Source organism: Engraulis encrasicolus, chromosome 4 (assembly GCF_034702125.1).
Source record: "Engraulis encrasicolus isolate BLACKSEA-1 chromosome 4, IST_EnEncr_1.0, whole genome shotgun sequence".
Lineage (NCBI taxonomy): Eukaryota > Metazoa > Chordata > Actinopteri > Clupeiformes > Engraulidae > Engraulis > Engraulis encrasicolus.
Genome location: NC_085860.1, coordinates 47,746,703 through 47,761,420, shown reverse-complemented (window position 1 = coordinate 47,761,420; position 14,718 = coordinate 47,746,703). Strand labels below are relative to the sequence as shown.

The window sequence follows — 14,718 nt, the reverse complement described above, 5'->3', positions numbered from 1 at the left end:
TATGGAAATGGTGATATTACGCCATGTAGCCTACTGTGTTAGTGAGTTAGATCTGAAAGAATGTGCTAAGTAGGCCTATATTATGTGCAGTTGATGCCGAAACGTTTCCTTATTAACTTCATAACAATTAGCGTCCCCTTTAAGAGACCCAGTCGCTGACATTGACGAAATTTCCTGGTGTGAGGCTTGTGTGCCTCCTCCGTGAAAATCAACAACAGAAAAGAAACAGGTTACTCGCAGTGGAGTTTTCTTTCAGATCATTTGAAGTGAGTGCTCCAAATGTAATCGAATCGGGATTGTAAACAAATCGAGGTGAATGGTGGACTAGATCTACTTTAATTTGAAAGGCGGAATCACAAGTCAATTCTCCGCGTGCACGGAGCTGACTGGAAGGGGGCGAACCTCGGTTTCACTTACTGTTAATGAAACTTTGTTTCGAATTTCGTCCTGGGTAAGATATTGCTCAACACATCACACTTCTTTTCGGGGTGGCGGTTGTGCCATAGTTGTACATGTGTTTAGGTTGTTTATATGAAGTGAAAACGCAGAGGTGTTCCTTTCATGAACAAGGCAAACCACTCTCCTACACAAAATTAAATGTAGGCACATAGACTATATATGTTGGGGAAAGTGTACTGAGGAACATAATGCCAGTTTGTGAATACTCTCCATGTGCGTGGTGGGCCTTCTGAGGGTTAACGTTACTTCCTCAGTATGGGTGTTTGTCAGTGAGAGTGTGTCGTAGGGTTGATGCGAAGCCAACACCTACTGTTGCGCGCTTTGTTATCGTGCCGTCCCATGCGATGTTGGCAGCTGTTTGAGTTCTGCGAGAGATTTAGGAAAGCAGTTTCATGCAAACATATTTGAACACGAGAAATGCAGTTACAGCTTTCCTGCCTTCTTGTCTTTGCGACTGACTGTCCGAAGATACAATGAGGGTTCAAATGCCACGGCACATCATCGGCGTATGGCCAGTGCGCTCTCATAAGGCAGAAAAGGTAGGGAGATATTAGTGTCATGTGTTCAAAGGCCGTCCGAATCCACCGTTTCTTAGTAATGTTAATGCTCACTTGTGGTTGTCTTTGGCGTCTTTGTCCATTTGTTTGTAGTGTGGAGCAATTCTCTTGGAAGCGTTTTGTCTATATGGCTTCTGAGTGCCCCTGTGTTTGGTTCAGTATATCACTGGCTTCATTAATGAAACATGTGAATTCTAGCCTATGCCACAACCAACCACACATGAGAGGCGAGGCAACAGCGTAATGAATCAATGTAGCAGGTAAACGGAAGTACCAGGAAGAGTGAGGTGTGTAGGGTGCGATTTCATTCACACGTTACGCCGTTGACCTTTTTATTTATTTTTATTTTTTAAAGGTCCAATTTCATTGGGGTTTATGCAAGACCTGGAGACTTTCAACTGAAGGATACCTATGTCTATGACTTCAGGAGAGATGCTTAATGTATGTCTTTTGATGAAGACATTGGTGTTCTATTCTGTACAGCAGGGACAGGTTAGGCATATTCAGGAACCAGTGGTCGTTATACTGTACATGCCTGAACAAGGGAGTACCCAACATACTCTAGCGCAAGCTATGCTGCTCATACTAGCTGTCATCAGAGACGCTTGATGTGAACCCCACCCACCCTTAACTGTCTCACACTAGTGTTTCAGGCTCCATTGGTATTGACTTACATTACACACACAGGCTTTCACTCAATTGTTACAGCATCATTGTCATTCTGTGCTTGGGTGTAGGCCGTATAATCCAGTCTCACCTTAATGTAAGTGTGCCTGCCTGGTGCCATCTGTTTTACCACTAATACCAAAATATTTAATCATAATCATTATCATTCAGCAGGTGATTACAATTCATAACCAGTTACACCCCCTGTCTTTCATCCATTCATTCTTTCATGCAATATAATACGTTTTGGCTCTATTAATAGGAATCCGGAGAGGATGTGTCTGTTGAAGGATGTCTTGGAGTGAATGGAGTCAATTCATTTTCCTTTTTTTGTGCCTGCAGACACAATAGTGTGTCTGTGATGGGCATGTGGTCCTTCAATTGAGCAGCCTCCAGCAGCTTTGTTTGTGGACCTTTTTTTGCTGTCTGCCTGTCTGTTCGGCACCTTTGAATGCCAAGTGGCTGCTCTGGCACTGAACAGGAGAGGTTTTTTTTGGCTGCTGAAAAAAAACGGCACAAAAGGATGATCCGATTTGCCTTCCAGTGGAATGTCAGACGGACAAAGAGAATAGCGTCTCTCTGTACATCCTCATGCTTGTCTTTTTTTTTTCCCTCCATATGCCGAAATAGCTGCAGGAGAAGCGTCCTTCACTGTGGAGTACGGTGAAAGCAGTACGCTGTGAACGGAATGCAGGCCGTGAATTGTCCATCAAGGCCAGGGTTATTTGAGGTGAAAATGGGGAAGAGAGTTGTACACCACCTGGGGTACATTCCACATTACATAATCCATCTGTCCTCATGTCCTTGATTCCTCATTCCATCTTTTGTCGCTCCTAATTCCTCTGGGGGAATCTAAAAAAGTGTCCGCGATTGTCATTCACCCAGGACCAGGTCATCTTAGAGAAGTGTGGTTACTACAGGCAGCAGGGTTTCTTTTTAGAGCTTGAAGAAAAAAAAAACCCAGCTAATCTCCTTTTGAACTGGAATCAAAGGGGTGGCATGGCTCAGTGGGCTAGTGCACTGTACCAGTGAGGTGAAAGCCCACCTGGGAAACTCCAACACCCGGGTGCCAGGTACACCATGCCAGGTACCCGGGTTCGATTCCGGCTCGAGGTTGTTTCCCGATCCTTCCCCACTCTCTCTCTCCCCACTCATCTCCCGCCTCCCTCACTTCCCTATCTGAATAACAAAGGTGTAAAAGGAGGCGGAATGAAGGGAGGATGAAGGAATTCAAGTGCAGGCTCTCTTTTCTGGAATCTCACTTCCATCCTCGTCCTCTCAACTTTTTCGTATATGAAGAGCAGTCTTCTATGGTATCGAGGCACAAGGACGAAGGAAGTAACTGGAGGACAGATATTGAGATAGCGCCTTGAATGAAGGTGCATGAGGAACTGGATGGACAGTTTTTTTCAAAAAGAAGAAGACTGACACCAAAATGCATTTGTGCAATAGTAAAAAAAAAAACCTAAATGCAAGATGTGGCCTCTTAGAAAAACTGTGCCCTCACAATTTAATGAACAAGAGTGAAGCCTGCTTCCAGCCTTGCCAGGCATGACCTGATGGCTTTGATTGTTGTGTGGCAGGTGCGATATCTACATGGAGGGGGCTAAAGCCAACCCACCAGGGGCTGGATGGAAACTTGGAGCGCTGTGATGTAACCGGTAAAGGTCATTCCCTTGCGGACAGGTTTTTGCCAAGTTGGTGGTACTTGGTTGAACTCTGGTGGTTGGTCGGCTGGCTCTGTTGACAGACGTTTTTTTTTTTTTCAATTTGATGTTTGAGCTCAGATGGTACATTATGAACAAGCATCACGTCAGCTTATGTTGTTGGAAAATGGAAATATAATAAAAGGGTAATAACAAGGTGTAACACTGCTCGTGACTGGCGTAATTTAAGAAGAATGCAAATATTGGGGGAAAATATTCATGTGAACTTGACCAATTTACACAAATTGATGGAAAATACAATATCTAATGTTGTAACAAGCTTCAAATCAGACAGCCGTACCAAAATAAACACTTAAATCAGAGCCGTGTGAGTCATGTCAGTCTCAAGTCTCAAGTCTAAAAAAAAGCCTAACCCTTCTTTGCATCTGCACTGTGTATTTCCTGTGAACTTTGTATCTGCTAGTGATGTTGGCTATGACTATGTCCTCGTTTGTAAGTCGCTTTCGTTATAAAGCGTCTGCCAAGTGCAATGTAATGTAATGTAATGTAATTGTGTCTGTGTGTGTGTGTGTGTGTGTGTGTGTGTGTGTGAGAGAGGGAGAGCAAGCATGCATTGAAGTAATTAGTGAGAGCTAAGTAGAGGAGGTGGTAGAGGTAGCGGCAAGGCCGTTGACAGCTTTGACCAGGCCCTGGAGGAAGTCATCTAAAAGGGCCCTCCACCCAATACATTCCCAATTGTGGGCCCCGTACTCTCCCTGGGCCTGGAACAACTGAACCCTTTGCCCACCCCTTGTCGACTTCCCTGGGAGTTGGTGATGTGATGTCATGTGTATCTGGAGGGCCCACTCACTGATTGCGTTCCAATATGCGACCTTGCCTCCTCCACTAGTGCTTGTCTTCTCGTACCAGGAAGTAATATGTCATGATGATATCACTGACCACAGCATTATATTTCAATATGTTGCAAAGGCTCAATTGTAAAGCCTTCTTCTCATTTGCAATTGGGAGGGTGAATGAAAAACAGTCCCTCAAAAGCTGTTGTGGCTAGGCTGACAGCTGGAAAACTTTTATCGGTTTCTCCACGTAGGAGGGGCCAGGAGGTGGGGCGAGGAGACAAGCACAAGAAGAGGATGCAAGGTCGCATATTGTAACGCGCTCACTAACTGCTGACTGCCTGCCTGCCTGCCTGCCTGCCTGCCTGCCTGCCTGCCTGCCTGCCTGCCTGCCTGCCTGCCTGGCCCTGGCCCTGGCCCAGTCTCCAGACTAGCTGCTCTAGAAACAGCCTGCCCCTCAGCCCTGGAGCCGCTGGCAAACAAGCCCTCTGTTCATGGTCCACCCACACAAACCGCCCCTCTCTGCCTGTCTGATGCTTCTCTGACTAGTGTGTCTGTCTGTCCCCTGGTCCTTCTTGGCCTTCATCTGTTGCTCTCTGACTTCCTTCTTGTCTGTCCGCCCCCCCTACACACTCCTTACCCCTCCCACAGAGTGAGAGTGAGGTGGGTGTGTGGTTAAGGGGTTGAGGGGGTTGGTTGTTGAGATCTGTTTTGAACATGAACCACAGCCGTGTCATGTGACCCAAATGTTGTGCAGGCTGCCAATCCCCGGATCATACTAGGCCTCTGCGTCTCTTTCTCTCTCTCTCTCTCTCTCTCTCTCTCTCTCTCTCTCTCTCTCTCTCTCTCTCTCTCTCTCTCTCTCTCTCTCTCTCTCCCTCTCTCCATTTGTTGCTTTCACTGCAGTCACATTTTTCTTTCTTTCTTTCAGCTTTGTCACTCGCTGCTAACTATTTCTCCCCCTCATTCCCCTCATTTATTTCTCTCACTCTTGCTTTCTCTCTCTCTCACTCTCTCTTTCTTTCCTGCCTCCTCTCTTGCTTGTTTTTTGTTCCCTCTCACTCTCACTCTCTGCCAAGTTCACACGGCTCATTGTGCCCTCTAGGAAGGGCTGTGCTACTTCAGAGGTCTGAACACGCTGCCTTTCAGACTGAAGCTTGAGTGTGACAGTCAGTCCTACTGCTGACTCCTCTAAAGGGACAATTGTCTGTTCCCACTGCAACAGATGTACTCTTAGACTCGCTTGGATATTTGCCAGTTTTTTTTTTAAATGTCTGAATGTTTCGGTTTGATTTCTTTAACAGTTTTAACGGTTACCTATGCCCATCTGAAACAGACGGCATGGTACTGCAGGCCTAATCTTGGAAATCGTGTTTTAAACAAAGCTTGTTCACTTGAACACACAGTTTAGAAAAAAAGCCTCTACTCCGACAAAATATTGTAGGCCTAAACAAATATGATGGTCTATTGCCAGAATATGTACTTCATATCGTACAAGAAATTCAGAGATTACATAGCTGGTGTAACGCGCACAACTAATGATATTAAAACATTCCATTGTACATGATATCTCAAGCAGCTGTGCAATCCTGACACCATTTTCTCTTCTTTTCCCCCCTCTCCTCCACAGGGTTTTCGTGCGCCATGTTAAGATAAGGACGAGAGGGTCATTGTTGAAAATGCTCAAGCGTCTGGACAAGATCCGGTTCCGAGGGCAGAAGCGCGATGAGTTCCTGGACCTGGCCGAGTCCCCCAACGCCTCGGACAGCGAGTGCAACGACGACCTGCCGCCCATGCTGATGAAGCCTCGGCACTCCATCAAGGAAACCGACGACCTACGGGACCCTGTGAGTACCTACCAGAGACTATAGATACCAAGAGGTGTAGTGTGGAACTGTACTGGACCCTGTGAGTACCTACCAGAGACTATAGATAGCAAGAGGTGTAGTGCGGAACTGTATTGGACCCTGTGAGTACCCAGCAAAGACGATAAATGCCAAGAGATGTAGTGTGGAAGTGTACTGGACCCTGTTAATACCTACCAGAGACTATAGATAGCAAGAGGTGTAGTGCGGAACTGTACTGGACCCTGTGAGTACCCAGCAAAGACGATAAATGCCAAGAGATGTAGTGTGGAAGTGTACTGGACCCTGTTAATACCTAGATACCAAGAGAGCTTAGTGACTTAGAAAGTTGTTGTGGCTAGGCTGACTGCGGGGAAACGTTATTGCTTGGTCCACGAAGGCGGGGCTTCACGTGAAGCGCGAGGCCACAAGCACAAGTCGAGCATGGGAGATGTGATATTGGAGAGAACCCGTAGTGTCAGTGCTCTAAATTAACATTTTTAATTACCACCAAAATGACTGGTACTGTAGATGCTGATTTACTAGTCAAACGCACACTTACTAATGGTCAAAAGTGGCTAGTACCCGTATTGGCCCGAATATAACTAAGGAGGGGTTTTTGTTATAAAAATAATGCTTTAAAAAGGGGGGTCGTCTTATTTTCGTGGACTAGACTAAATAGCACCAAAATAAGGTTTTGAATGATTTACCCATTATCCTTCACAACAATGCAACAACACTCATGATGGAGGGGTAAAGATTGTTTTGTCCCTATCAAATTTGTAGATTCTATCCGCGTTTCATGACAAATGTTACACTTGCACGTCAATCAACTGTCAATGTCAGCGCGATATGGACCGATAGCACGAGGGAAAAAAACAACAACAGTCAATTGCGACTCCTTGCTCTGCTTTCGGTTTTGACACTCTCACTGGGAAGGTTTTGGTTGTTATCTCTGGTCACCCGACAGCACCAGTTGAAACTTAAGTGCGGGAAATAAATGCCCATTTGACGAACAACCATTAAGTTTTGGATGCTGTCGTCAGCCGTTAAATCGTGTGCGCAGGAGACAAGCCTTTGACAAGCGGTACCTTTGACAAATCGGTGCTAATTTGACATTATCCTTCAACAATGCAATAACACAGAGTAATGGCTAGGGCAAGAGATTGTCTTGTTCATATAAAATCACTAAGAGTTTTACCCTTGGCACGAAATTAATGCTTATCGAACGTCTAAATTAGACTAACATCAGTGTGGTGCTGATGGACAGCGCACCACTAGGTTTCAAACTCGTCAATCTGCTGTTGGTCTCGTTCGGTTTCAGTCCAACGGAAAACTTGGATACAGAAAATGAACAGCGATTTGAGGAGACAGCTGGTGGTTAGATATTGCCGTTAACAAAGCAATTAGGATAATCTGCACATTGCACAGCCTATCTCTTCTGGACTGGTTACTTGGCTGGTGCCGACTACCAATAAGCTCTGCGAGTGTTAATTAAGTGTTCATGAAAATGATATTGTGAAATTTCTTCTATTTCAATAAGGAAAATACAAAAACAAAAGCCTCAGCTTTTCCAGCTATTAAAAAAAACATTTTGAAAGAAATTTCCAATGTGAAACAAAATGTAATCTTCAAAAAACTTTTTTCCCCAAAACATGAGCCGGAAAAGGGGGGGTCGTCTTATATTCGGGCCAATACAGGTAATTTGGTCTTTTGCACCCACCAAACTGAAATGTCACCATTTTGGCTGGTGTTGATTTAGAGCCGTGCATAGCGTACCCTGTGAGTACACCGCAGCCAGCTTGAGACCCCTCTGAGAATCGCTCGCCGCTCCCCTGGCCATCTCAAACTGTGCCGCGCTCTCAATAATATATCGTGCTGTGATGACGAGCATTGTGCTCCCAAAAGATCTCGTGACACACTATTCCATCCACTGATGTTCACTTGGCTTAGTTTTGTCCTCTTTACTCGTTTAGGGTAGAAGTTCTTATAGATCAAGTGTCAAGTGTTTGACCAGTCTCCAATGTGCAGTTAAACTAAACATACACATAAGACATTGACAACATACACACAAGATATTGACTACACACACATACATTCACACTCAAACTCAAACTCTCACACACACACACACACACACACACACACACACACACACACACACACACACACACACACACACACACACACACACACACACACACACAATGTGCAGTAAAAACTAACATACATGAATTTACATACTTTCTCTGATACATTTACTCACAACACAAACACACATTTGCAGTCGAAAAACTAACATACTGATACAAGATATGTACAGTAAATACACAAACACACTGTGCAGTAAGAAGACAATCATATCTCCATAGATACATGCTATGGAGATGCATGTATCTATGGAGATAAGGACATTTAGCAATAATTAAGGTATAGCCTAATTATCCTCCATATAGCTGCACAACAATTCTACCACCAATTCACCAATTTTAAATATGATTGATAGATTTCAAAGATGAATGATTGGACTGAATGAGTGGATAGGCTTTTATGATGATATTGTTTTATTGTTATTGCTGCTAGTTAATTGTTTTAAAAGCCCTTCTAGGGACGGGCATTGGAAATGTTTTGGCTATAAATGCTATGATGATAAAGAACCAAACACCAGCATTTCAGGTGTTGTTCATGACATTGCAGGCTACGTTTAGACAAGGAACTGGCCATTTTAAAATGTACTTTTTTTAATATTCAATTTTTAATTTTTCAATGTATCACAATTCATATTCTGAGGGTTGTTGTAATCCATGCTATTTGTGTAATTTGTAGAGCCAAAAAAGAGCTTTCAAATAACACCACAGACATCTTTTTGTGACTTACACTGACTGATATAATCAATGCTGAATGTATAGTGTCCTACTCTCATATGTAAACCTTTCCTAGTCTGTTTCTCCCTCAATATTGGTGTCAGATTCACACAAATGCAGTTCTGGGGTGCTACCTTGCTACTGAAAAGGCACAGCAAGTATGATTGAAATCTGTGTCAGTTGGGCCCCAATGTGTCGGATTTCACGTGAAATTACCCTATTGTTTCATGCCTCATGCCTGAGGTTGGTGATGAGCATACAGTTGATGAGTTGATGGACAGACGGACACTTGGACCTAGAGGGCCTCTGATGTGTCCTATTTTTCCCTTCAGTCCCTTGACCAAAATTAGAATGATGAAAAATACATTGTGTCTTGATGTGTGTGGGGGGGTAGGGGGGCGTTGATAGAAGTTGTTGCATTAAATATTGTTCATGAGGATGCCTCATTTTGGTGATTTGATTGCTTTGTGATGAGTGCCATGGTTTCTTTTGCCCTAACAACAGTTCCAACTCTTTTGGAATCCAGTATTTCGTTTGGCCAAAGATTTTTTTTCTTACAGAGTGCTGTGTTTTTCAAGGACATTTAAGTCCAGTTGTCATGAGTCTGGCAAACTTCACCTGCAGAAAGTGGTATACCCGCTAATAGATACAGTAGACTGCACACTATTTAGTTAGTAAAAGTTGAAGTTCATTATCTGAATGACCACTACCTTCAGATGAAGTTAAGTTTGTTGCTAGTACTGCACAGTCCTCTGGGAATCCCCCTCTGTGATGCTGTTCCCTTAGGATGACCAAACCTACTTGGGTGCAAATTCTACTTAAAAGCACCATTGACTTCTTGTGTTCAAGTTGTCTAATTACTAGCTGGGTGGCAGTATTTAACTATCTACAATTACTGGATCCATTTTGTCCTGAAATCCAAACTGCTGCTGCCAGCATTGGACCGAGACCATGCAAGTTGATCTTCTACCAACGCATTTATGGTGCTCCAATGGCCATTGGTTCAGCTTCAGGTGTAACCGGTGTCCTGTCAATGTGTACTACCCGTCAAGCTGAGCTACGAACTGCTCCTTGGTCAGGACAGAAGTTAGGGATATGTTAACTTATCAGCGGTAGCTCATTTAGACAAAGTAGGCCATTCCCACAGAGCACCAGTAGTGTGTGTGTTTTTTATTGTTGTTTGAATTGGAGTGGTCCCTATGGTGGTTAGCCACCCATGTAGGAATGGCGGAAACGGACACACAACAGAGCTCACCCCTGCAGCCACCCCCCCCCCCCCCCCCCCGGTGCAGATCTTGATAGAGGTTTCAGGTGTCTCTGCATTGTGTACTCTCACGTACACACATAAGCACACAGACCAAAACACACATGTCCACCCTTTACTATCAAGGTGGAGAAACAAGGCTACACAATCAGCAAGGAGATAAGGACCCCAAAAATAGACTTTTGAATGACCTTTTGAAACGGGAATTCAAAAACGTAAGCTGACCTAATCTACCTCAGCTGTGAGTTTTGAGAGGGTTGAGCGGTGAGAGGTATTTTGTGTCACATTTCTGGACCAAAGTTATTTTTCGTGCAATTTCATGTGGGTAAATTCAATTGAACCACCTGGCCTGGCCAGCGTCCTCTACCAAAGTTTGTGTGGTTTTATATTTGTTTGCAGCCCTGCCCTTTCCAGTGAATATGACCGCAAAAAGCTTTAATGAACATTTTGAACGGAAAGGGAAGTGGTTGATTGCAACAGTTTCCTCTTTTCAAGTTCCTTGCTGCTCAGCCTTGGTCTCATTAGCCGCGCTTCAGCGGCCCGGGGCCGCCCGGGGCTCAGGAGAGTGGCCGGCTCGGAGCTGCCGGCCCCGGGCCATTTTTTGCCTGATCGGACTCATAGCCGACCCCAGGCACATTCAGGTACACGCCTTGTTTGTGAAACGTCAGTCGGGCACAGCCCACTTTCGCACCAAATCACAGAAGGACAACAACAGAACAACGCAAAAGCAAAGAAAATGGCTTGCCTTTCAAGAACAGTTTTATTACATGGCAAAGTTGTCGATTCAGAAGCTGTATGGGACGCAGCGCATGTTAAGAAGACAAAGACGCATGAAAATACGAGCAGCTCGACAACTGAGAGTGAACAGAAGGAGACGTGCGAACATGCCCAGTTAATCCCCCCAATAGCGCACAGAAGCATGAGCCCCGGACATAGCAAGACATGAATGTGCAGGTAATTGAATAAGTTACCATGTGAAAGGAGACCAAATCCCGGAGACATAGCACCTTCATCAGTTGCTATAGAAAAAATATGAGCCCCGGACATAGCGACACACCCCCTCGTTGCGGCGTGCCACCTGTCTATTCATGGTGAATGTGCAGGTAATTGAATAAGTTACCATGTGAAAAGAGACCAAATCCCGGAGACATAGCATCTTCATCAGCTGCTATAGAAAATGATGAGCCAGGGGAATAGCGACTATTTATTAAAGTAGCCACGGAAGTAGCGTAGCCTACAAGTCGTTCAATCTGCATAACATCGGTGTGTGTCCTGCAGGGAATTCTAAGTGTGCGCACTATGGCACATGTCTGCAAAACGTATGCCTATGGTTTAGTATGTCTGCAAAACATGAGACACTAGGGCAGCAGAGTGAGGATGATTTTAAATAGGCCTAAGTCAATAACAGCTGTGCTTTACTGTGTAATAATGTGGCTGCATGGGGGACTTATCGCTAAATTCTGGGCAAATTATTAGTTTGGGGTGTTTGGCTTTCTTATGGCATAATTTCATAAGATGCAACTTTGGCACTTCTGTTTGTGTTTTTAAAGTTATTTAGCCATAAGTTGTTGTTGTTGTTGTTATCAGGGCATCATGGGCACCACTAAACTTGGGATGTCATAGCTAAGTCATGTCGGCTTTTTTCTGCTTTTAGCCGCCAACTCTTGTGCCATTATCGTGATTTGGCATGCTTTCCACTGGACACCAATAAAAAGTGTCTCACAAATACTCACACATGACATTTATGTCGGCTTATTTAGCTTTTGCGCTATTATCGCCGAAGGTCTGGTAGGCTATATCGCACGTGGGCTATATCGCCCGAGGTTGACCCCGCCTCCGAGCCTCGGCGGTGCTTGCTGGCCCATCGAATTCGACGGGCCAGGGAAAGCGGCCCTTAGCCCCGAAACCTGGCCCGGCGGCCATCTTTAGCACCTAGCCCCCTTTTGATGAGATCACCGTCAGCCCCCTTTTGTCCGGGCCAGCCCGGGGCTGGCCCTGCAGTGAGACTTGCTCGGTCAGTGAAAGCCCACCTAGTTGGCTCCAGTTACTGTCGAAGTTGTGTTGTGGTTTGAAAAGTAGTGAGAGTGGGAGGAGGAGATGTGTACCACGAGTCTGACACTGAAGACTGCCTGCTACTATACCCACTCTGGTCTCCATGGTTACTCCTCCAAAGGATGACATCCCTCCCCTCTTTTTTTGTCTTAAAATAATCGTGTAGCCTTCACTTTCCACAAAGGTGATGTCACTAATCAACTCTCTCTCTCTCTCTCTCTCTCTCTCTCTCTCTCTCTCTCTCTCTCTCTCTCTCTCTCTCAAAATCAGAGATTTCGTTCTTTGTTTTTTTTTTTTTGTGCAACTGGAAAGTGGAGCTGTCAGGCGGTTGTTGCTGGACAGCCAGTGCTGATGATTATTGTTCAATGAAGGCATCTGAAACAATTGTCTGTCTTGAGTAATAGATGTTTAAATTTCACCAAGGCAGATGTAGTGAATATTGTAGTCTGTTTTAAAGTCACATTATGTAGTGGTAAGCAGCATACGGTTCCCCATCAGCCTCTGAGGTGTAATGTTACCCATTATCTTACCAGGGACTGGGCTGTCTCAAGGGATGAAGTATAAAAATAATATAAGAAGTTACAGTGACTCTCTTCCACCATAACCGTAACTCTTATGGTCGGTATGGGCATGCAAGGGCCTGTAAAAGTGTGTCAGAAAGTTATTTCTGGAGAATGTCTGTAGGGCTCGTCTCGATCCTTCTCTCTGCCTCTCTATTGCCCTCTCTCGTTCTCTTAAACTGCAGGTTGCCAGCGGGGCGTCATAACATGATGTGTCGAAAATATAAACTGTTTTTAGATTGAGAAAGGGCCACAAGGGTTTGAAGCATCGCTAAAATAATAGATATTTCAATGGGAGCTCTTCGTTGTACGGATCGCGGCTCTCCTTTCCCCTCTTTGAAAAATATAAACTGAGCATATTCAGACAGGACCGTTTGAGAGAAAGGCAGTAAATCAGTGAGGGAGAAAGAGATGGGGAGGATCGATCATGAAATGACCTTGTAAAAGCAAAGTAAAATAAGAATGTGTCCTCTCTCTCTCTCTCTCCTGCAGGCTTGCCAGGGTGTTCTCAGCATGGCGGCAGCCATCCAGGACTACCAGAGGACCGACTCGGACAGACTCAACGAGGTCAAGGGTCATCTGGAGATCGCCTTACTCGAGAAGCACTTCCTGCGTGAGTACCTGGGAACACCAAACACCTCCACTCTTCTCTCTCTCTCTCTCTCTCTCTCTCTCTCTCTCTCTCTCTCTCTTCTTTCTACCATGCGACATTTCATTTACACATGTCCATTTCCTCATTTACTCCCATGCTGCACACACACACACACACACACACACACACACACACACACACACACACACACACACACACACACACACACACACACACAGTCTCTCTGTCTCTCTCTGTCTCGTCCTGCGTGACTACCTGAGAACACAGAACACCTCTCTCCTCTCTCTGCCCTCTCTTTCTCTCTCTCCTTCCCTTCTAAGAACACTTCCTTCCTCCGTGTGTTCTAAGAACTCCTGTGTCCTGTGCTCAGGTTGCACTGGCTAAGGGCAGATGGACAAATTGAATGGTGTTGTGCCGTTGAGTCAGCTTTTAAAGGGAATTATCGGATATGTGCCCCCCCCCCCCTGTTTGAGGCACCGTAGTCCCCTCAGTCCCATTTGCTGAGTTGGACTTAATGTTGATTTTTCTTTTTTTTTCTTTTTTTTTTTGCCCTGAGTGGATTAAGTCACCAACAGCAGTATCTCACTGAAACAGACTCCAGGTCAGTATGCACCCTAGTGTAGTCCTTCATAGTGTCCCCCTGGTAGACTTTTTCCATTTCGAAATTTCGCTTCTTCTTACACATTTTACTGTGTAGGTCACTTTGAATGGCTACAACGTAAATCCCCTTCCCAAGTGTATGCTCACTAAATTAATGGCTATTTCCAGCCCTTCTCACCCCCTCCCCCACTTACGTAATACAAAAGGTTCTGTGCACATACATATTGGCATATCACAAGTCCATAGGCTACATTTGACATTAGTTATTAAATTCTTTCGTGTTTAGTTGAGCAACATGCTTGAAATACACAAGGATGCGGTTGTCTCTTCCCATTCCTAATGGGAGTGGCTTAGATATTTCTCGTTGTGGTGACATTTTAATTTTGTAGGTCGGGGCCGGCCAGGATTGTTTTAATAGTCCAGATTCCTTTGGCATGGAACACCATGTAAATCTTGAGGTTGTTTAATTAGTCCGGCAGAGTGCAGTTCTTTCATGACGGCGTGATGCCATCATAGCCTCACCATCAAAGCCTCACCATCATAGCCTCACCATCAAAGCGTCGTCGGTTTGCATGTGTGAACATTCATCCAGGCCTTGGTACCAGGAGGTACAGTTGAGACTTCTCTTCAGAGCACCGCCATAGTCTTTGCACCTCTATTTCCTAACATCAGACCACAATTGAAGAAGGCTTTAGGAGAAGGGTGAGATGGCTTCAAGCCCCAGAGTAATGTCCAGTAG

The 14,718-nt window shown here is 44.9% G+C and overlaps 1 protein-coding gene across 5 annotated transcripts in view; it reads left to right on the top strand.

Moving 5' to 3' along the window:
• Positions 1-161: 161 nt before the first annotated feature.
• Positions 162-14,718, top strand: part of gramd4b (GRAM domain containing 4b) — a 69,993-nt gene continuing 55,436 nt past the window's right edge. For 4 of the 5 annotated variants that reach the window (XM_063197564.1, XM_063197562.1, XM_063197563.1 and 1 more), the window contains exons 1-3: positions 162-451; positions 5,813-6,029; positions 13,259-13,379. In XM_063197564.1, coding sequence (XP_063053634.1) covers positions 423-451; positions 5,813-6,029; positions 13,259-13,379 — 367 coding nt within the window. In that variant the 5' untranslated portion in view covers positions 162-422. Of the gene's footprint in view, positions 452-490; positions 999-5,812; positions 6,030-13,258; positions 13,380-14,718 lie in introns of those variants that run through there. The other variant, XM_063197565.1, reaches the window with a different exon arrangement.